The 24,274-nt window shown below is 40.1% G+C and overlaps 1 protein-coding gene across 23 annotated transcripts in view; it reads left to right on the top strand.

Moving 5' to 3' along the window:
* lrrfip1a (leucine rich repeat (in FLII) interacting protein 1a) overlaps positions 1–24,274 on the top strand; it is a 55,799-nt gene that overhangs the window by 14,243 nt on the left and 17,282 nt on the right. For 9 of the 23 annotated variants that reach the window (XM_074658461.1, XM_074658462.1, XM_074658463.1 and 6 more), the window contains exons 2-15: positions 5,961–6,047; positions 13,348–13,365; positions 13,535–13,606; positions 15,152–15,193; positions 15,723–15,773; positions 16,007–16,042; positions 18,059–18,124; positions 18,211–18,252; positions 18,403–18,462; positions 18,881–18,940; positions 20,215–20,298; positions 20,877–20,918; positions 21,272–21,334; positions 23,028–23,105. In XM_074658461.1, the coding sequence (XP_074514562.1) occupies positions 5,961–6,047; positions 13,348–13,365; positions 13,535–13,606; positions 15,152–15,193; positions 15,723–15,773; positions 16,007–16,042; positions 18,059–18,124; positions 18,211–18,252; positions 18,403–18,462; positions 18,881–18,940; positions 20,215–20,298; positions 20,877–20,918; positions 21,272–21,334; positions 23,028–23,105 (801 nt within the window). Of the gene's footprint in view, positions 1–5,960; positions 6,048–9,695; positions 10,120–13,347; positions 13,366–13,534; positions 13,607–15,151; positions 15,194–15,722; positions 15,774–16,006; positions 16,043–18,058; positions 18,125–18,210; positions 18,253–18,402; positions 18,463–18,880; positions 18,941–20,214; positions 20,299–20,876; positions 20,919–21,271; positions 21,335–23,027; positions 23,106–24,274 lie in introns of those variants that run through there. The other 14 variants (XR_012597094.1, XR_012597095.1, XM_074658456.1 and 11 more) reach the window with 9 other exon arrangements.

Raw genomic sequence — 24,274 nt, 5'->3', positions numbered from 1 at the left:
TTAGATGCATCTTTCTGACTAGAGGAAGCTCCAATACACACTCATAAGTACAACATGTGTGGACACTCCGATGATCCAGGATTCCACTCACTTACAGCGACTGACATAATGGTGCATTTTGATAGCTGCAAGAAGGTACTTTTATTATAAATGTCAAACTAATAGTTTTTGAAGTTACGTAATGTTTGGTCAGTATTTGTCTTGGCGTTTGTTTTAAGCTGTTTAGTAAACCAGGTGGGTGGAATTTGACACATTCAAGGCAACTCAGGTGGTGACTGGTAAGTGATCAACCTCGGAAAAGAATGCTGACTCGACACTTTTCTTTGTCGTTGACACATTTTTGGCTTCTCAAATAATATACTACATATACTGCTCAAAATGACTGTTAAAGATAATCTTGTACATGATTGCATAATAACATAGCGTGCAGATTACCATTGTCTACTCTGACTATACAATTTCCTTGAAAGAGAAGTTGTTTTCAGAGAAACCAGTCGATTTCTAGTAAGCCTGTTGTCAAAAATTACCCCAAGTGAGTGTGTTTTTAAGCATACACAGCACTCCCACCCAGTAAAAAGAAACGCAGTAATGCGTAAATGATGAAATCACTCACACCTCTCAGTTTCAAGAAGGTTTTATGGGGCTGCTGCTCTCACACATTTATACTGAAATTACCAGTACGGAGGCTGACAGTTTACAAAATGGCAAGAATATAACCTTGAACATGATCTATAAGAGGCAGGAAAGTATTTTCAAGTTACAGTAAATGCTCACTTTTCAGACTTCACTGGCTTTGCATTTTATTTTGCACCAGTCATGCTGGACGTCAATCATTTCTGTTTCTGGACATGCAGTTATGCACCAGTGACCATGACTGATTCCTGTTATGTGCTTGACAAACCAGTTCAAGTATAATATACTATATAATGTGTTGTTTAGAGGTATGTAAGATTGATAACTCAGCCGCATTACTTTACTTGCTCTCTATTCGACAATACAACATAACATGGCGTCTGTTGTGTAGTCTGTAACAGTGCCTGTGCCAGTTAAAACAGCAGTAGGTAGAATTGGAGCAAATATGATTAAAAAAGGTTATTTTTATAAAACGGTCACGATATCCTGACAGTGTTGCATGAGACGGGTAATCTAAAAAAAAATAATGTGCGTCTGTGTCCTCCGGTGTCCTCCGGCCTACATTTCTTATAGTAAGCCATGTCATAGTTTTAAAAGAGGATTACAGAATAGATGATGGCATAGTGTGACATCAAGTGTGCTAGAATAGCAATAGACTTGGAAAGAACTCTTAGGTTTGTTTCAATCTGATTGCTGTTGTTGGGTGGGGTTTACTGCATCCGGACAATTCAGAGAGTGTCAAGTAAGTTGTCGTTGACAGGAAAGTCGAATTCAATATGATATGATTGTCTGCGTGTCCTGGCACTTATTGTGTTGTGTTGTATTGTGTTGTGTTGTATTGTGTTGTGTTGTATTGTATGTTGTACTGTGGTACCCACCCACCTGACACCTAAATTACAAACAGCTGTAAAAATATTTGCCAATCATTTCCATCCTAATCTCTTGCCTTTCATTTGAATAAAGTAGGGCTGTCAATCGATTAAAATATTTAATCACGATTAATCGCATGATTGTCCATAGTTAATCACACATTTTATATCTGTTGAAAATGTATATTGAAGGGAGATTTGTCAAGTATTTAATACTCATATCAACAGGAGAGTGGGCAAATATGCTGCTTTATGCAAATGCATGTATATATTTATTATCAATTAATAACACTCAACAATGACAAATATTGTCCAGAAACCCTCACAGGTACTGCATTTAGCATGAAAAATATGCTCAAATCATAACATGGCAAACTCGAGCCAAACAGGCAACAACAGCTGTCAGTGTGCTGACTTGACTATAACTTGCCCCAAACTGCATGTGATTATCATAAAGTGGGCGTGTCTGTAAAGGGGAGACTCGTGGGTACCCATAGAACCAATTTTCATTCACATATCTTGAGGTCAGAGGTCAAGGGGCCCCTTTGAAAATGGCCATGACAGTTTTTCTTCGCCAAAATGTAGCGCAAGTTTGTAGCCTCCTTCACGACAAGCTAGTATCAAAACTGGCCAATGAATTCCTTAGGTTTTCTAGTTTCATATGATTCCAGTATCTTCAATGTAGCTTTAAAACTGAGCCCGCTACAACCTAAAAATCGCAAGTTGCGTCAATGCGTTGAAGAAATTAGTCATTATGTTAACATGTTATCATCACATTAACTTTGACAGCCCTAGAATGAAGTCAATAGAAGGTCTTGTATAAGTTAATGTTGGTGACAAATGAAAAGAGAGTAAAAGCTCTTAACCCCCTGAGCGTGTTCGGTGGAGTGAGAATCAGTGCTTCATTGTCCTCAGAGCAAAGTGGTCTTGTTAGTGGAGGTTTTAAAGAGCTGTATTTATGCTGCTGGAGGCCAAAAGACTGATGTCATGTTATTCCTCTGACACTGCAACTTTGTCACCCCAAGGGTCATGAAAGATAAAAGGTGTTTTAAGAGAGAGTCTCGAGAGACTAGATGCAGTGTAGGTACAGGTTTTTTATGTGCGTGAAAGCCCCAGGCACAAATGTTAAGAATCCCAAGGACAATAGGTAATCATTGACTCAGAGGAAATGTCATTTAAGGACTCAGTGAGTGAGCCACGGGGAGAACAGCAATCAGTACGGGCTATTTCTAGAATATCTCCCAGATCACTCTGATAACTGTTTGGAAGAGGTTTTTAGTTGAAATATTTATTTCATTATTTTATTACTAATTTATTTATATATTATGTTTAGATTAGTTATTATTTCAGTGTTTACTGAGGACAACATTCTCTCTTTTTTCAGGAATGTTCTGGTACCCATTCACACACATTCACAAGCAGGAGGTACACAGCTTGCTGCAGGGTGAAAAGCATCTTTACTGATGCAGCAATAAGCCTGCTGTTCTAATATTTCAGGCCTCTGTCGCCCATTTCTCCACCACTAACACTTCAAGAGCAGATTCAGACAGATGGACATTGCATAAGTCCTTCTGCAGACTTCAGAGCTCGAAACTTTATTCCTGCATCTAGCACATAAAAAGCATCTACACTGTTATGGAGACAAAGCATTGCTGCACTGACCTCTACAGGTTGAAAGGTTCATGTCCGTTGTTGACCACAAGCATCATCATAATTGGGTGTGGTATGCTTGTGATGACACCCCCACTGTGATGCAGCTTAGCACAATATTGCAATGTGAAGTGATACATGATGTGGATAGGGCAAAGCAGCAACCATGGCAGTGCAGCCGCTATGAGAAGTCCTGATATTGACAATATTGCAACTTGTTGGTGTTTTTGTGTGATGATTACATACAGCAGCACCAATGAGCATGTACAGTAGCAGATGCCCTACATTATGCAGCAAAGGCCACATACACAGTCATCAAATATAACCCCATGATACACGTTGAGGGACACCCCCCTCATTTGCATAATGAGGCAGAAATGCTTAAAGAAATGTATAAAGAAAAGAATACATAAATAAATAATTATGGGGAAATAAATTAGGGGGGGGGAAATCCAAAGGGAAAAGGATGCGGAAATAAATAAATACTTAAATGTATACATTTAAAAATAAATATAAAATAAATGTAAACATAAATAAATAATTAAAAAAATAAATGCAAAAATAAATAAATTAAAATGTAAATAAAATAAATACATAAAATAAATAAAAGGGAAAATTAAACAGAGTAAATAAATAAGACAATTAATACAAAGATAAATAAAAGACACAAATTAAAACAGAAATATCAATTTATGTCACATTTTATCAATGAATTATTGACTACATTTATTTTTAATATTATTTTTGCTATATTCCATATTGCTGTATCTTTACTCTGTAAAACAAAATAAAACAAAGCAAAAAATAAAACCTTTACAAATGCATTGGACCTTCCTTGGGGAGACAGTTTCTTCAAAGCAATTCCCGAATCCAATGTGTGTAAGACAGTGTGCAGAAGATTTCCACTTCATCAAGATCAGTCTCCTAGCCAGTAAAGTGTTAAAGGTGATTACATTCTTTTGGGATAAAGAGAATGAGGGTTAAATTAATATTTCACCCACAAAATAACCATTTGTATATTAAATACTCACCCTGGGTTACCTTGAATTGTTGAATTTCTTGCATGCCTCCACGACTTTTCTCTGTTTTTTGATTCTTCATTCACCACAGAGGCAAATAATAATTTTGAGGGTGAAGTATTCCTTTAAGACAGATTTCGAGTGAACTCTAGTAGAGGATAAACAACCAAATTACTACTACAAACAGTACACATTTTAAGTTTGAAGAAGTAAAAATGGCAGAAAGAGAGTTGAATATTTATTCATCTGGTTTGTGTCCTGGAGATAGAGAAGATAGAGAAGATTCCTTTAGTTAATGGAACAGGAAATGGTTTTTTTTTTGCTTTTCTGTCAAGTGTGTTCACTGAGAAATATTTTAGATGTCTGTGAACAGGGTTAGTGTGTGTGATCATGCTTGCCTTTGAAACCGACTCTTTTCTTTGTCTGTGTTTTCCTGTTACTCAGTCATGGTGACTGACATTGGGGAAATGCATTAGTGTGGTGGTAGGAGGGCTTACAGTGACCCCGCCTAGAGGCAAACAGACTGCAACCACATAGTGTCGACCACAAAGCTAGAGGAAGGAAATGCTTACACACAGTCTGTAGCGCACACTCACACAGTACACGCTCTTGAGAGAAGTCCTTTTAAGGAAAAGGCCCTGCTCCGGCCCGAGTGCTGAGTAGAGCAGAGGGAATGCCTTCAAATACAGATATCTAAATGCATACACACATTTACATGTTGTTGTAACTGCATGTCTTCTTAAGATTCTCACAAGAGTCTACTTGTAAATACACTCCACTACATCTGTTCAGAGAAAGACACTTGATATTGTGTTAATAGACACTGGTATTCCAGTCTATTGCGACATACGGCAGTGTACAGCGTTACTGATTGAACATGCTGAAATAAAACCATGCACCTTTTGGTTTAAAGCTTCAGTAGGCAACATTTTTTTGGCATCATTGGGCAAAAATTCCATAATAACCTTTCAGCATATTGTAATTCAAGTGTTCTGAGAGAAAACTAGACTCCTGCACCACCTCATGGCTCTGTTTTCAGGCTTTAAAAAAATCTAGCTCATAACGGAAGACTTTGACCAATCACAGGTCATTTAAGAGAGAGAGCGTTCCTATTGGCTGTGCTCCGGCTGGTGCTTGGTATTTCCTCAACAGATTTCAACATGGCTGCCGGGTTACAAACTTTCTCATTTTACAGCTAAACAGTACACTACAAGATGATTCTGAAAACATTTGAGGCGAGAAATAGGCATTACAGTAACAGAATATTGATTCATATTTGATCAGCGCTGCCTAGTTCGACCATTTCGTCGGAGTTCGTGAGTGATTGACAGACGGCAGCTGGACGGCAGACTCCAGATCAGCTCTGATTGATTGTTTTCCTCCAGAATGTTAAATCCTGAAGATGCCATTAGGAGCACCGGAGGACATAGACGCACATGTTTTTTTTCAGATTACCTGTCTCATGCACTACTGTCAGGATATAGTGACCGTTTTATTAAAATAACTTGTTTTTAATCATATTTGCTCCATTTATACCCACTGCTGCTGTAAGGGTTCAGGTGACAGTTGCTGAAACGTATGGTGCATTTACTTCCCAACCATTAACCACAAATGACATGTCTATTATGAACTCTGTCGAGGAACTGGACCTCTGGTCACACGTGTGTTCCGCATTTATAGATGTGTAGATGTGTGCCATTTTAGCCCAGCTAAATTGGCAACTGTCTCACTTCTCTTTTTTTTCTATTTTCTCCCTCTGTTTCTATTTCTTTCTCTATCTGACCCTCAGGCCGAGTCCAGGCTGGCAGCGAAGAGGGCAGCCAGGGCAGAGGCCAGAGAGATCCGCATGAAGGAGCTGGAGAGACAGCAGAAAGAGGTAAAAGTCCAGATCCACTCTCACATTTAAAACTGTCATACAAGAGACACCCTATAGCTAACTACTGCAAAGGGCATCAGTGCACATCGTATGGCCCAGTATGTTGGTTTGATCAAAACGGAAACTTTCTTAGGAGAGTTTTATCAATGTATCCTGTCTGGAAGAGTTTCCTATTTGTTGGTATACTTATATTACGCCTAAACCCAAACAGTAGGTCAGCATATTTATGCAGCATTATTATATTCAAGTTAGTTACACTAGGTGTTGTTGTATGCCACATAACTCGATAACCCACTACCCTAAATAACAAAAGGATTTCAGCAGTCATGTTAATACTGTACATTGTTGTTGGCCATTCAGACCTTTCTTGTCAACAGTGCTTTACGCTCTTAAGCTGGGACTCTTAAATCCCGGGGGTCATGGGTTAGAGGTGAAAACAGGCTGCTGTAAATACAGCACTGAGGAGAACGGCTGGGGATAATTGTTGTTCATAGAAAGTGCAGAAAAAAAGCTTAATAAATTGAAAGAAACACATTACATTGATTCAGGATGAACTAATTAACCACCCACCTCCTTGTCAATCCCATCCCATTACCACCACCCATGATTTTGGGGTGAACTGTCCCTTTAACTGACCAGTAAATGTGGATATTTTCTTTACAGTGTAGCTTCCTACTGTGAGGTTTAGCAGTCAGCCAAAGCAATGAGATGAAAGTCCTTTAAGAGGCTCACTAATTCCTCCTTCAAGAAGGGTTTGAACCTTTTCCAGTTTATCTCAGGCCAAATTGATCAAATCTTCCAAGACTATTAAAGGGGATCAACAACGATTTTCAAAACTTTGATATTATTCTGGAGGCTATATAACCTGATGGAAAAAATACTGCAACTTGTACAAACCTATTGCGAGGACACGCCGGGAAAACACAAGGTGGCAGCGTCATCACAGTAAACAACAACTGCCTGTCATTGGCGATACGAATGGAGTATAGAATTCCAACATTTACAATGTAAGTAAACATGCTGTCATTTTCTGAATCTATTCTATCTTAACAATAAACACTTAAAAGACAGGGAAAGCTTTCATGTCATACCTGTCGTCGCTGTGGAAGTTCTTCAGCGTGAGTGAAGAAGACATAAAGCTGTAATTTGTCACAACTGCAAGTCCAAAATAAGCCGTGGAGGAACAACCTTAAAAACATTTGGAACAACTTACTTAATCAGACACCTATTATGTTGTAATTCCTTCCCATGATGCTGCTCAAAGTGATCACAGTGACCGGCTCGTCTGCCGACAGCACGTAGCTGGAGAGTTCCGTTAACAGAGGTTCCATTTCATTATGGTGCATTCAGGCTCTACTCAGTAAAAATTCATATTGGGCGATGGTAAATTATAACGCTATCGTGATGCGTTCAAATGTAATCCTGTAAAATGTAGCTTTTGGCGAGAAACTTGAATAAATTCAGTTGTTTGAAGGAGATGTTTTCACAGCAATATAAAATAGGTAATAGAGAGGAAATTATGACCTGTTTAACGTCCTAACGTTAGCTCTAAGCAGCTTATAATATATAATTAAAAGTACTAATGCCAAGATTTTTTTTTTTTAATCAAAGCAAATATTGAAATAAAAATACAATCATCTATTATTTTCATTTGAATTGTGTTTTTTTTTATGCAAATAACAACTATAGATAACAATAAAAAAAGTAAAAGATAACATATAGAATTTTTGACTGTTGGAATGTAGCACAACATGGAAGTGAAAGCAACACTGAAAATAGCAGTAAAAATACATCAAATCTATGAAAAATTGTCTCAATCTCTATCGCAGTATTAATCAAAATCATGATTATCATTTTGGCAATAATCGTGCAGCCCTACCAAGAGGTATTAAATGGGTGGTATTTTTTGATAAAAAACATAAATAAAAGATTGAGCCCTCCTTTACCAATATTTAGTGCAAAAGTTATAGATTATTTGAGGTAACTGTAGCTGTTGGCCAGGAGCAGATGTTATCATGTGGTACCCAAATGATGACCTCATGAGGTAACCAAAATGCACCCCAACAGGTGCATGTCACAAGTAGATACATCCTAGATGAATAAAAAAGGCCAAAGAGAGCCTAAAACTCTGGTTCTTCTCTCTGCGGTCAGCACTTCCAGAGCCAGTGTTGGCACCAGCTCTACTTTCTGATGTGTGTTGAAACAGGTGCAAAGCAGAAAAGTGTGTATGTGTATGTGGACTGCCGGTCAGTGGTGTGTTACTTGAGTTTCTCTTTCTCTGGTTTAGCACCTCTGATCTGTACCATGGGGAGTTGTGCTTTTCCTAGCTCACTTTTCTTAGCCTGGGGTAATCCCATACACACAAACAGACAAATACCTCTCACCTGTCCAAATTTAACTCTTAAATGCTTATTATTACTGTGTCGAAAGATGATTTGGAAGTTAAGACCCCTGAAACTGTAATTACATGTAACCCTGGTTGTTTAATGTCCTTGAACTTTCTCAAGTCAGCCCTTCTTTGTTCTTGTTGTTAGGGTTGGGGGAAAATAAAGTATAAATCTTCTGTTAGGGGTTGGCAATGCGGCTAAAATTATCTATCAAAGCATATGTAATGTTTTGTTGTGATATTGATATATATTAGCGCTGTCAATCGATTAAAATATTTTTAAATCGTGATTAATCACAATTGTCCAAAATTAATCACGATTAGTCGCAAATGAATTGCACATTTTTTATCTGAACAAAATGTACCTTAAAGGGAGATTTGTCAAGTATTTAATACTCTTATCATATAATGTGGGCATGCCTGTAAAGGGGAGACTCGTGGGTACCCATAGAACCCATTGTCTTTCACATATCTTGAGCTCAGAGGTCAAGGGACCCCTTTGAATATGGCCATGCCAGTTTTTCCTCGCCAAAATTTAGCATACGTTTAGAGTGTTATTTAGCCTCCTTCCCGACAAGCTAGTATGACATGGTTGGCACCAATGGATTCCTTAAGTGTTGTAGTTTCATATGATATCAGTATCTTCATTCTAGCTTTAAAACACTACAGCACAATTGTTTATATATATATATATACATATATATATTAAAATACTAGATGGGAATGACTTTGGCTAATGCTGTGAATTAAATACCTGGAAAAACATCAAGGTATTATTGTAAAACTAATGTAAATACTGTAATAATGTATCAAATACTGACATAAAGAAATCCTACACAGGGATGTACTGAATTGTTCACAATAGCCTAATATAACCAGAGATAATGAAAGGGATTGCTCCTGTACCTCAGTTAAGAACCATAAAGCAAAATCCCAGACAACTGACACATTTCTATCATCTCACTATATACCAACCCTATTATTTAAATCTTAAAAAATGACCACTTTACACCCTCATCTATTTTATGAAAGAGATTTGTTGCTTATCATTATAGCAAACCCTTTTTCCATTAAGGTATACTGGGATAATCATCATTCCAGCAGCACTCAATTATTCAGCAATCAAAACACAGGTGGTGAGCCCCAACAACAACAATCTACATTTACACACACACACACACACACACACACATACACAAGTCATACGCACTGGTCTTTGTTAAGCTGAGTGTGTGTGCACGTGTTTGTGTGTCCCTTAAACCCTTTAGCCGAGTTCTAAAGTAGCTTAGCAGGTTGCGTTCCCCGGTCCAGCCTACAGTGGAGCAGTTGTTGTTGCTGACATTAGCGATGGGTCGCTGCACTCACAACCACCTTCGTGACTTTTGGATGTTTTCTCACACACTGAAGACGGGATTTAAGAGTGGATTATTGGCTGTATAGCAACAAACGAGAACCGTGTGGTTTCCTCCGTTGTTCTTTTGTTCTGAGCTCAAATCTCAGTGATCCGTCTCGCTGTAATCCTGCCTGCATGACTGGCCGTGGTCTTACCTACTGACTGCCGAAGGATGCAAACTTTCCTGGTACGCTGAGGGCAGCAGGACGGCCGGGCGTCGGCTGGCAGGGAGGGGGCAGAGGGCTGCCCTCACCGGGCGCCCGAGAACCCCTCCGATCAAGAAGGGGAGCTCGGTGAGTTGAATAGAAAGGGTGCAAACATGTCAGCCGATTGTGTAAGTTATGGCTCACTTGCTAATTGGTTGTCCAGACTCGTAATTGGAGTTAAGTAAGCTGACCAGATCCCTCTAGTCAGTTGTTGATCTGTTTTTGTACTATGCATTGATCTTTTTTTGTCGCATTATTCTCTTCTAGATCTCAATTCTCACATTTTTACAGTTGTCGGTAAAAGTGAAAAACATATTTTGTTTTTCAATTGATGTCATCTTTTGTGGGCAGATGTCAAAGGTCAAAACGGAGAGAGTTAGAAAGTCAGAGCTCCTGTAGCAAAGAAAGGGATGTTCTATGCAGAATTAATGTGAAATCATTATTCTTGTACTTGTGACACAGTAATGCATCATCCCACCATTCATGGCGAGACATTTTATAAATAGTTCTGACCTCTACTACTCAGTGTCAGCAGCTTGTAAGTAAGGATGACTTTGTTTTCATGACTAGACAAGGTGCAGCAGAGGTCGCCAGTGTTGGGACGTGAACTTTCATCTCGACTGAACCTATAAATTAAGAGGGCAAGAGGCCGTCCTCCCATTGATTACCTAGGAGTGCTGTTGTTGCTGAAGTGATGCAGTGCGCATAGAGGTCAGCTTCGAGTCAATTTCTGAAAGCCAGAATTACAAAGCAGTCAATCCATGTATTGGGCAAGCACACAAGGGAGACAGTGGTAGTAAATCTGGATTAAAGTCCTGAACCAATGGAATGGAAAGTGCAGCAGTAAGGGTGGGGTGTGTTTTCAGTGCGTGTTGGCTTTGCTTGGCAAAGGTATTGAGACACGCTCAAAGAGTGTGTTTGTCTCATTGGTGAAAGGAGATGCGGCACATTTTAAAAGTGTGTATGACAGCAGCATAGTCCAACTAGTTGTGACATTACAGTTGAAGGGCAGGTGTGTTCACTGTATGTGAAATGTAAGGAAAACTGATTGTGGTCATTTTACATTTACATGAATGAAGAGTTCAGAGGTTGTAGAGATCTCTGCTTAGGATTTAAATGAGCGTATTAGTGAAGAAGATGGCAAATAACGTTTCGTATAAGAAAAATAGATATAGCATACTCATACTTGCCAACCCTCCCAATTATCCCAGGAGACTCCCGTTTTTCATTGCCCTCTCCCGGTATCCTCCCGGGGTCATTATTCTCCCGTTTTTCTCCCGATTTTCACACCTATTTTTTCCTTTTCATTATCTCAACCTGTTTCTGGCACAGTACAGCTTCTATAAGCCATAAGCCCTACTGTTTCCACCTGGATGACATTACAGTTGCACCTAATGTCGTTTCCCGGTGGAAGAGAGCTGTTCGCAACACATTACAGCGTACAGCGCCCAAAGTTGGGCTTTGCTTGACGCAGCAAAAATTTGTCGTGGTGCGGCACAAGCCGTTGGAAATAACGGGTATCAGAGCGCAGTGGTGCTGCTGTTGCATTGTGTCGGAAAGGACCTTCAGTGAGTGAGTGAGAGACAAAGAGAGACATGGAGAGTGTGGAGAAATACTCAAGCAGGGGCAAAAAATGAATAAAAAACTGATGAATATTAGTTTATGCCAGAGGGGCGAATTATTCAGTTTTCTTTCCTGAGAATAAGAGTCAAATTAAAAGTAGGCCTATTTAACATAAAAATGCTGTTGCAGTGTACTCATTATTTTTGCTATTTTCATTCTTTAAAAGTGACTAGAATGCAGGAAACAAAGTCTCTGAAACTCAATCTAACACTTTGGCTTTGAAATCCTCCCTATTTTAGAGGTCTCAAGGTTGGCCATGTATGAGCATACCAACGACATGAGGCAGCTACTTGGTGACTTACTGACACAAAGTGATGAACTTGCCTTCCTGGCTTGTATCCTCAGACTTATCTGTTGTGTGGAGGTTGACAGGAATGAGAGGACACAGTGAACAGCAGTCTGAAGCCCTGTTCAGACCTGGGCCCCGTTTCAGAAAGCAGGTTTAACAAACTCTGAGCCTCAGCCTGAACTCTGAGTTGACTAAGCCTGCAGTGGGAAACTCGGAGTCAACAGCATTCAGTGTCTTTATTTCAGTTACTTCAACAAATGTAGTCAATTTAAACACAGTCACTGCAATACTGTTAAAACACGTTCAGACTATACACAGCATATTTTTAAAAAAAACTCGCTTTCTAACTCCATTCTGCAGCTGCATCTCATCCATCCTGCTCACTCAGAAATATTACCATATAATCTCAAATATTATAGGAACCATGTTCCATCAGTAGGACCAATCACATCTTGAGTGATAGAGATAATTATTTATTGATCCTACCTCTCTAAGCCTCATACCAATTTTTACTATTTAAACTGAGATTAGCCTACAAATTATGTGCAATAAACATTTTAATGGAACTCTAACAAACTAACAGCTGTCTCAGTCACGGTGTTGTGAAAACTTTGCAAAAGAAGGACATGCAGGAGGTTTTATTCTGAGCGGAGGGGGACTTGATGCTGTGTGATATTTGAATATGTTGGTCAGCAGTCATCATTTTTTCTGTGATTGGATGGCGAGCGTTTCTGTTGTGTAAACTGCTCAGAAACCCCCTTATTGTCAATCTACCTAGGAAAGCCATCCATCCTCTGAATGCCCTAGGTCTCTGGTTTGTGGTTGTAAAGTTTCATCTTCACTCTAGCTTGAAAACTCAGCCCGCAAAACCTCTGAAAGACAGAATAGCGGCCGGGCCCACCAGCGGGCCATCAAAGTGTTACGGGGTTAAAGTCCTCGGTACAAGGATGTATCAGAGAGCCAGGTGTTTGTCACAAGACTCTGATCTGTAGTCATGGGAACATAGACTTCATAGTGTGGCACTTGTACAGCTTTCTGCGACTGATACCAACCTGAAGGAACCATGGGAAAGTCCGTGGTAACCCGGTCTCAGGTCCTCAGCAAATCTCCAATGAACTTTGTGTATTGGGTCTGTTACTGTTGGTCCTGATGTGTAGCGGGGTACTTCACGTTCCTGAGCACCTCTCATTAGCAGAAACCTGCCTCTGTATGTCTTCTCTGCATGCTGTCTGTCTTCATCTGCCACGCACGTACTACAGCTGCTCTTTTTTAAAGTTTTAATTTCATATCTGTCTCTATACATCTCATTTTGAAGCTGATTTCTTTTCTTTTTTTTGTCCCTGTTTTCATGTTTGATATCCTCCAATCTTTCTCCTCTGCTTCTCATCGGTGTTGGTGTGTAGATCTTTCAGGTGCAGAAGGTAGGCATCCCCTTGCTCATTTCCACCTCTGACATCATTTTTGATTTAAGCATGCTCATGCCTTACCTTCAAAGTGTGCCAAAGAAAATAATGGAAGTCTGTTACCTGCGATCTGTCTGTCTCAACTGTTTTTTTTCCCCCCTTGCCATCATTTCCTGTCTCTTCTTAGAAATATTATGGCTTGAACACCAAAGTAGATGACCGTGCGGACGGCAAATGGGGAGATATTGAACAATGGATGGTACAGTTTCTGTGCTTGTGATGACGACATTAAAAATAAACCTCCCATTTACTAAACACTACGCATGTGTTTCTTTGCCTCGTCACATATTTTGAAGCTGTCTGTTGGAAGCTTTTGCACTGTGCCGAGTCTGCTTTTGAATTCCAGATAATTCCTGTTAAGCCTTTTTTTAGAAAAGAACGGATTATACCGAATCAAAGCTTGGCCATTAATGATAATCCACTTATTCAAAGGAGCAGGGTGCCCGTTTGGCTTTGAATCAGCCGGACCATCTGCCCCATTGGTGTGAGACTGCATGGGATTTACTGTTGAATGTAGTCACTTAGTTTAAATTGTCCCAGACCATCACAGTTTGAAACACAGCAATGAGGATACTTATAGTGTGTGTGTGTGACTAATTTGACTAACTGCAGTGTGTTTTGTTGTTGTTGTTGTTGTTTGGTAATATAATTCACTGACCGTATGTTGCAGTTTGAGGTGACAGTGTTTGTGCAACATGGGTGTGTCCGGTTTGTTGGCTGGATTACTGCCTGACTGATGGTTTTAAGAACATGCATGCCTGGTTCAGTAAACAAGAGTGTAATAAGTGATCTAGGTTTGTTTGATGTAGGCATTGTACAAGTTCAAATGAACCAAAAAGCAGCAGGTGATGTATCCTGGTGTTTGCTTACATTCACTTCATGTGGTGTCCAATTGCATGTGTACATTGCTACCAAATATTAGGGGTGTCACGATTCTCCAAATCTCCACTATTCGATTTGACTTTCGATTTTAAGGTCAGGATTTGATTAGATTTCATCGGTTTTATGCCACCTCAGTACATAATTGTTACAAAAACACAACACAAATCCTTCTGAAGTGCATTACAAGTGTGCTGTAATTTACAAAAATACGGTTTTGTTGTCATTTACTGTCACACTTGTTTCTCTCCTCTCTTTTTTCCTCTCTCCTCTGATCGCTGTGCGTCACCCATGGGCGGTGGCGGAGCTTGTGTGCGCAGAGCTGAGAGACGGCAGTCAGCAGAGCTGTCCACTAGCTTGCTGCGACCAATATCAGCTGCTCTGATTCAACAATGTTGAGCTGAAAAAAGATCAGCCAGTTGGGAGTTGCAGTGACTTAATGTTAAACCAAGTAAGAGTAGAACAGCTATGATGAGTAAGGAAATGTAACTAACTAACGGAGGAAAAAATTAAATATCGCTTTCCTGCTTTTGATTTCGATGACCAACATCGGTAGTATTTTTCGATCGATTTCCAATTTAGAAACAAAATCGTGACACCCCTACCAATTATCATGAATGTATGACTATCCCAGCCAATATAATCACAATATCATGATCCTATAATAAAATTTAAACAGAGTGACTTTAAAATAATCTTTTTCCATGCAAACATGCAACTTGTTCTTGGGGTGGACACCACTCAGTGGGAAGACTGACCTCCCTCATCCATCTGTCTCGTTGATCTTTGACATTTCTCTCTTCCTTTGCACCCATCACCTCCTCTCTTCTCCATCTGCACCCCCCCTCCCCTCCCCCCCATCCAGGAGGACAGTGAGAGATACTCACGTTCTTCACGGATACAAACGGTTTGTAGCCCTCCCTCTGTTTCCATCTCCTCATGCCTTTCCTCTGTTATCTTGTCCTCCGCCACCTGGGAAATGTTACAAGAAATACATGAAACATTGTGAATGAAAAAAGTGTTTTTGTAATTTTTTATTTGACCTTTTATTAGGCAGAGTTTTTTTTTCTGATCCCAATGAGGGGGATGCGTATGCAGCTGCATGCGGCCGCCCTACAGAAAAAGCGCTGCAGCCAGCGTCTTTTTTGTGCAGCTGCTCTGACTGTTTTTAGTTGAATATCTTTGAGATATGTTTTGGGGGTTTTTTTTGGTTTGGTTTTCCACAAGAACATTTCTATAAATTTCTTTCTTTTTCTCATCGCCGTAAAAACAAAGGAAAACACACATCACGGTCTTCAACAAACATTCTCAGAAGGAAACACTGTTAATTGAATCATGTGTCATAATCCGCTGTTCACCGTCATTGTTGCCGTAAATCACAGCGATCATTTTCCAAACCCTAACCATCCATTTCAATCTGCCACTCTCTCACACAGCTCTCAGACGATGATGAGCGGATGTCAGTGGGAAGCCGGAGCAGCGCCAGGGTCAGTATCACTCAAACAGCACATGCATTAAAAATCCCAAATACTTTCTTTAAAGCTCTTCTTTTCCTTTTAACGATGATCAAATACCCTTTTTGCTTTTTGATGAACCAAGACCTTGTCCTCTTGAACCTTTGCTTATGTGGAGGCAGTGTGTATGTCCTCGGTAACTTAACAAGGTGCTGTCAGTGTGGGTGGCACCTGTTGATGATGATGATGTTGTGTCTTTTGCACAGTCGGATCTTGATGCAGTTGGGGCTTATGGTGTAGGGGTAAGGGTTGATATTCTTGAAAGACGCACTGCTGATGAGCTACCTGAAGATTTGTTGTGTGAATGAGTCGTTGTTTGACTAACAGCTGGTTTAAAGACCTCAAAGCATGGAGTCAAGTCTGTCTTATCCTTGTGATGATACATCTCTTTTTATAATACAAAGCATGTTTGTGTGCCTTAAATGGATTTTAACTGAGTTTTTTATTCTGTCCATTTTATACAGGATGGAAATGTGTCATAGTGTAAGGTCTATAACTTTACAGTTTGTGATTGCAGAGGGACATTTATGATGCAGTTAGTGAACTTGTGTAGTGTGGCAATATGTAGGAATCAATACATGAATGTGGACTGACTTCAATTCATGTGATCCTATTAAGTGGTTGTGTTCGGTCATGTACTTGTTTTTGCTTTTGTGAAGGAACATTGACTATCTTGAGTCAGTCAGATTTGATTTTGATAAAAAGAACACTGTGTGCAGTAGATCTAACGTGCTCCAACCAAAACACAGTCCACGCTATTTTAGGCACTGTTATGTCTCAAAATGTTAAATAGCATTTCTTCTGCGCTATGTAATGTGGAAAAATTCTTCATACTAATCATTCTCGTGGGCTTACGACATCCAGGATATTAGATTCAGTGAGTTTATTAGCTGATTCAGTTAGTTGTGTCAAATAACTTTAACTTCATTTTAAAGGGATAGTTTGGATCATTTGAAGAGGGGTTGTATGAGTTCCTTATCCATAGTCAGTGTATTACATATAGCAGATGGCGGTCGGCACGCCCCCAGTTTGGAGAAACAGACTGGAGTACCAGCACGGGAGTATACTGCTGTGGATAGAGGTAGCAACAACCTGTATTTTAGACACCTAAAAGAAAGGCTCACCTAAAAAAAATCTATATCAGTTTAAGTGTACGCTATATTTTGAAAGTTTTCACGGCTTTACCTCGCCTTCAGACATCCCTTTTGGACTGGTAACTGAACCCGTTGTCTATCTTCAAATCCACCAGACTCCATTGACAAAAACAGTAATTTTACCCTGCAGAACACGGGAGTTGCTGGTCTACCGCTGCCACGATCAATTTGTTTGTTTGTGTTTTTTTTGCGACTTTGTCACACATAACTCGGGATGTCACGGTGAGGAAACTTTTCCCCGGTTAATAAACTCGTGACAACACCGGTGTTACCGATTGCACCTGACATTTTACAAGAAAAGACAGCGGCCAATATATGTAGTGCGCTTACTTTGATCTTTACCGTTGGGTGGCTGTGTGTCTGGCCTCTCCGGTCAAGCTTTTGCTGCGGGGCTGCAGGTTTCCACCCGGCGCCACTGCGCCATGCACACCGGCTGTGACCGCTCCATCCTCCACACAGCCATTTCCTCATTAACGTTACGGTTCCCTTAAAGCATTTGTTTGTAAATCTGAAATTTTCACTTTGACACCAAATCCTCCGCCATTGTCTTGCCTGTGTGAAATCTGACGCCTGCAGACACTTTCACTTTCAGATTGTAGTGTCCGTCGTCTGACTGTGTATTGTTAAGACGGCGCTGGTACGAGAAAATTAACTAGATAGATTTTATTTCTATTAAACAAGCAAAACGATGGTGGGGGCGGTGGGCATGTAATGTAATCGATGTATGTCTGAGCACCGTGTAACACCGCGGCAAGCCTAACAGTAACACAAACGAGGTAAAGTTACTGTTTTTGACAAAGGAGTCTGGTGGCTTTGAAGAGAGCATAGATAACAGCTTCGGTTCCCCGTCGGAACAGGCTGTCTGACATCTAAACTATCCCTTTAATACTTTGTGGACTTTTTTTACGCATTAACTGTCTGGTCAGTGTAAAGAGTCCATTGTGCATGTTTGTGTTGCGTGTTGCTTTGGTTTTTCTATTAATAGTGACACTAATAATAATGTTATTACTGTATATACCATTTTTCAGAAAGGTGAGAAAAGAATTGTCCAGATAGCGTGCTTTTCACCCTTCACTGTTCTCCCTCTCTTCCTCTCACTCTAAGGACTCCTCCTTACACTCACATAAGAAGCCAAAGAAAAAGAAGAAACATAAGCACAAAGACAAAGATGTATGTAAAAGCTCAACCTGTAAAATGCACACGTGGCCAACACAGAAACGGCGTCAGTGTTTCTCACTCGTGTTCTTTATTCACAGAAGAACAGCTGTGATGATGATTACAGTGTCCTGTCCAGCAGGGTTAGTGTTGTTAACCCTGTTGTTGTGTGTTTGTTGAACTGATGTGCATATGTTTGCATTTGGTCTGTTGTTGAACAGTAGAATGAGGGAGTGCTTGTTAATGTCTCGACAACCTGTCACTCATGAGCCTCCTCTTTGTCATGCTGTCAGAGCTCAAGACTCAGTGATGAAAGCAGAGTGTCTCGCTCCTCCTCCAGGCTAGACCTAACGGTGCGTGTTGGCCCCCCTCTCATCCTTATTGCTGAATAGCTGTACAGTGACATTATATAGCTTAACTTTGTCTTATGAACTAGATACAACTGCATTTTGCTTTGAAAAACATATTTTGAAGGCAGAAATAATTTCATTGTTTTGAGGCAAACTGCAGTAGGTGGAGCAACAGAAGCTCCTCAACACAAATGATGTAACATTTTATTGAAAAATGAACTACGCCTCCTCGAAGGACATGGCAGATTGTTTTTTTTTTTAAACCCAACATTGATAACATAAGTTTCCAAACCAATAACAGCATGTGATGTGTCAATAAGTTGAACCTGGGTGCTGTCAGGTAGATGTATTGAGTGAGGATGTCATTTAGTTGTTGAGGTGTTGGTGTTTGATGTTGTCACCTGTGCTCCTCGACCCTCAGAGCTCCAGACTAAGTGATGACACCCGGGTGTCTCGCGCCTCCAGATTAGACCTGCAGCCGGTGGGTGCCACTGCACTGGAGACTGGTTTTACTCATACCAATAATGGCCTTTGGTTCTCTTTCTGTCTGAAGCTGTGTTCATTAACAAAATTAGTTGTAGCTGCTTACAACTTGTGAAAGTTTTGACTGTTTTTATTGAAATATCATTTTCATTGAGGCATGCAGTGTGCTGCTAAATCTTTTCTAATCAAGCTGTCCTGTGTTATACTAAAGAATACAGGTATGTGTCCGATACTGCCCAAAATTCGGTATTGGGTATCGGCGAGTATGGCAGTCTATTCACCGAGCCGATACCATAATTTATTAACCCAGGAAAAAATCAAATCATTGTTTAACCAGAAATCAATTCTTCTTTGCCGCTCCAAAACAGTAGCCTTCACTGTGCTGTCGCCCTGGAGGTATCATGTCTGCCGATGGCAACTACTGTTTTAGAGAAGCAGGTAGTTTGTCACGGGACGATAGCAAACAACAACAGTGCGGTGCTAGTGGAAAGTGTAACGGTAACGGCAAAGAGTATAGAAGCAAAGAGATGAAACTCCGGTGTTTTTTTTAACCACAGCCACTGCCACCATTTTGGACTGAAAATGCTTATTACATTTATAATATTTTATTGTTCAACACATGACATTTCGGTAGAATATGATAATTGAATAGAAATAACTTTGTTCTACTTTTGTACGGCACTTTTTAGGCGGACGTATTACCGGTGTTCAGAAGCCGCTTTCAGTCCAAAATGGCGTTGCAATGGAACAAACAATTGACTTTCGCTTCTTGGCAATACACGTTCTTTGGTAACTGTAGTCAGATTGAGGAAAATGTTAGCCATTTGGCAATATTTCACATTGAAAAATCCAACAAGTAAAACGGTGATTATGTATAGTTTGTAAGGTTTACGTTTCGAGGGGTGTTGCCAATTTCAACACCAACAATCTTATAAAACATTTGAAGATGCATCATGCGTAAGAGCATGATGACTTCACCAAGGCAAAGGGGGGAAAAAGGATGAACTGCAGCAGCAAACGTTGGAAACCGCATTCCATCGACGAGATAAATTCCACAAAGATAGCCCAAAAGCGACGCAGATATTATATAAGCATGCTGATTGTTCTGTGTATTAAAAACAAGCTCATGACTTTCAGAGATGAACCTCAGGTGCAAGTCAGGCACCTTTTTAAAAATGATGTTTCTGAACTTTCTATCCTTTTTCCCCTCATCCCCCTCCCTCTTTCTCTTGGCTCGTCACTTGCTTCTTTCTTCCTCTTTCCTCATTTCAGGCCTCTTATGCTTCCCCTGACTTGTACAGCTACAATGGTCTGTCCTCTTCCAGAAACCCAGGTTCAACTTTCAATGGTTACCAGGTCTGTACACACAGACAAATGTCAGACAGACACATACTGTAATCACTAGCAGGAAAAAAAACTAGGGCTGTCAGTCCATTCAAATATTTATTCGCGATTAATCGCACATTTTTCATCTGTTCAAAATGTACCTTAAAGGGAGATTTGTCAAGTATTCAATACTCTTATCAACATGGGAGTGGGCAAATATGCTGCTTTACACAAATATATGAATATATGTATTATTGTAAATCAATTAAGAGCACAAAAGAATGACAAATATTGTCCAGAAACCCTCACAGGTACTGCATTTAGCATAAAAAAAATGCTCAAATCATAACATGGCAAACTGCAGCCCTACAGCCAGCAACAGCTGTCAGTGTGTCAGTGTGCTGACTTGACTATGACTTGCGTGGGCATGTCTGTAAAGGGGAGACTCGTGGGTACCCATGGAACCCATTAACGTTCCACCTCTCTGTAGAGAGGGACAAGAGAAAAGAGAATTTCTCTACAAGAATAAATCTAGTTAAATTGTCACCTGTTCCAAGCTGCTGCCTTCTAAACCTCATCCTCACTCCCGACTTCATCCTCTGTTGCAGTTCTGCAGGGCACTGCAGATCTCCCAGCAGTTCTATCGTAGGGTTGGTTCCATTCATATCCAGCTCACCTTTTACCCACTATAACTCCCACGCAGTGTTAAATATCACCTGTAATGATCATTAACCCACACCAGCGTTCTAAAGAACACCTGAAACAGAGCTTGTTTGTCTTCAGGTCAAAGGGTTTGAGGGCTTCCCGTGAAATGCTTCATCACTTTTTAATTTCACTGAGCGTTGACGTCAGTCACTGTACATGTCAGTTTTGAATGGACCCACATATCAGGGCGTGGTTTTTCACCACTGTGTAGAAAAGCATGCCATTGTTTGTTCCCACTGCTGAAGTTTGAGCATACTGCTTACACTGTATGTGTTTGTGTGACACGTCACATGTGCAGAGCGCCTTATATGAAGAGGGTCTCGGCAGTGGGTCACAGCGGGTCACTAGCTCCAGCTCTCGTGTAAGATTTTTCTTGGAATTGTGGCCTGTTGGTTTGATGCACCTGAGAGTGACCTGGTCAGGTGTGATTGTGTGAAAAGTGGTTTCTGTTCCTGGACAGTGTTGGGCAGGATGGGTAAGTTAAAAATTAATAATATTACTTTACTTATTACTTAGTATCAAAAACAATAAAATACATTACTCATCATATTATCTCTCCCACCACCCCAGCCCCTGGGGAGTGGCCATTGCGATATTCGTCTTAAAGTTCACTAAAGTTCAATGTGACGCGAAGATGCATACTGACCTTCCATGTGTTCACGTCATCGTAATATAAGCCTACCTGGCACGCAGCGTTACTTGGATCAATAACTGTAATATACCTACTGTTTTGGAAATTGCAATCGCTTACAGTACTCATTACTGGGGAAAGTAACAATACAGTTACTGCCCAACACTTTTCCTTAATTGATACTAACAGAAGAAGAGTGCATATTTAGTAAGAACGTGAATCTAGTTTGAAATGATGGAATGGGCCGTGTGTGAAGTTTGCTTTATTAGTTTTGTTCTCACATGAATGAGACTTTTACTGTATTTTAAGTGATCTTTTTGCTGCTGCATGACATGTTGTTTTGGACTTTGATTTAGGGCCGGTCCTTCTGGTTTTTATCAATTTTCATCTTCTTCCTTCTTTCTTCTCCTTCCTTCTTCCTCCTTCATCGTATTCTTCTTCCTCCTCCTCCGATGGCGGCGACATCTGCCTTCCCATGCATGAAAATAAACCAAACTTGCACATTCAGTAGGTCCAGTCCTATGCTAAACTTCCTCAACTGGGTTTGTGGGCTAATATTCCCGATGGTGGCGCTACAGTAAACGCTTAAAGTTCAAAACTTGTAAAATTTCATAACATATCTTATAACTTTGCAACTTCCACCAAACTGTAGCTATCAAAAATTGAGCCCACAGCACATCCATACGTTTTAGTGTAAACAGTACTGTACACATCTACTGCAAAATCTTGCTTAATAAAGCTCCAATGTTCATGAAAATAAATTATGACATTACAGGTCATTGTACATGTAGTGTGGTACGTTTCAGAATTTTATCTCAGAAACTGCATTTTTGACATTATTTTGAATTCTGTCCTCATGTGAACCATTGCAGTCTATGGAAATCAAACATTTTTAAACTTCAATTTGTCACTTGTGGAGCAATCAATTTTTATTAAAACAAATTACTGACATCTCTGTGTTGTCTAAATGAAATATGCAAATTCTCAGAATTTTGTCTCACAAACTGAATTTGTGAAATCCAGAGCTGATCAGGGCAGAACGAACACGCTAATGCCTTAAAGGATTAATGACGATAGACCGTCTTGTATTTCTCATTTGTCTTTCTTCTCTTCCCTTTTTCATCTTCCTCCTCCTCTTCCTCCTTCTTCTTCTTCTTCTTCCTCAAAATGCCCGGCCTCGACTCACAGCTGCACAGCAGCTATCATTTTTTATCTCTAATTCAAAACAAAGTCAAATTTGTGTGAGTTGTTCTAATGGGGGTTGGAATTTCGATGTGCATTTAGCATTAAGCGGATTTTGATTTAAGTGTCGGTCCCCTCCAGCATGCATTTGCTACTAGTACTATTAGTGTGAGTATGCGCATGCTTGTTTGTGTTTGCCTCCAAGTGTAGACAGAAACATAACAGTGTGTTTTCTCTACAGCCTTTAGATTACAGTAGTTACCGCAGCTCCGGCTCCAGAGCCTCCTCCAGGGCCGGTTCGGCCCGCGCCAGCCCAGTGGTGAGCCTTCACCGCCCAGACACCCTGCAACCAACCCCGGGGTTTAAATCGCTTTAGCCCAGTTGTACATGATGCTTTGTAACCACATAAGTCTGTGACTTAACTTACAGTAACAGCCATCATGCACTTACACTTCAACATGTGGTTTATGATTCACTGTTTGACAGTAGATGATCTCCAGACATAATTAGATGGTGTTTTTTCTGGATAGGGTGACTCAGACTTGGATTAGTAGAATTTGGAAATGTGCAAACATTATTTGTTCTGTATTTAGAGTACAAGCAGGTTATTCCTGTATAATCCAGTTGTTACAAGATGTTAATGGTTTGTTTTTAATCTTAGTGAGTCATGGATTGAAGCTCAGAGAAGCACTGAACTTTGTCAAGTATTTATTACTCTTATCCAGATGGGAGTGGGCAAAATATTGCTGCTTTATGCAAATGTATGTATATATTTATTATTTAAAATCAACTAACAACACAAAACAATGACAAATATAGTCCAGACACCCTCACAGGTACTGCATTTAGCTTAAAAATATGCTCCAATCATAACATGGCAAACTCAAGGCCAACAGGTAACAACAGCTGTCAGTGTGTCAGTGTGCTGACTTGACTATGACTTTCCCCAAAACTGCATGTGATTATCATAAAGTGGGCATGTCTGTAAAGGGGAGACTCGTGGGTACCCATAGAACCCATTTTCATTCACATATCTGGAGGTCAGAGGTCAAGGGACCCCTTTGAAAAATGTCCATGCCAGTTTTTTCTCGCCAAAATTTAGTGTAACTTTGGAGCGTTATTTAACCTCCTTTGCAACAAGCTAGAATGACATGGTTGGTACCAATGGATTTCTCAGGTTTTTTCTAGTTTCATTTGGTGTTAGTACCTAGCTTTAAAACTACTACTGCAACTTCCGGAAGATCAATATCGGTAGTTGCGTTAAAGAAATTAGTGGCGTTAAAACTAAATTTGCCTTAACTCGTTATTATCGCGTTAACTTTGACAGTCCTACCTGAAATATAAGTATTTAATGCCAGTGTGTTCGTCAGTCCAGCTCACAGTTTTAGACGAGCCACAGTACAGTGGCTGACTGGAGCCATCTGTTACAAGCCTGTAGCAACAGAGTGAGTTTAAGCTGAGGGTGTCATTCCCAAAAAACTTTGTTTT

The sequence above is a fragment of the Sebastes fasciatus genome, chromosome 14, assembly GCF_043250625.1.
Source record: "Sebastes fasciatus isolate fSebFas1 chromosome 14, fSebFas1.pri, whole genome shotgun sequence".
NCBI lineage: Eukaryota > Metazoa > Chordata > Actinopteri > Perciformes > Sebastidae > Sebastes > Sebastes fasciatus.
Note: the sequence above shows the minus strand (reverse complement) of the source record. Positions and strands in the feature narration are given on the sequence as shown.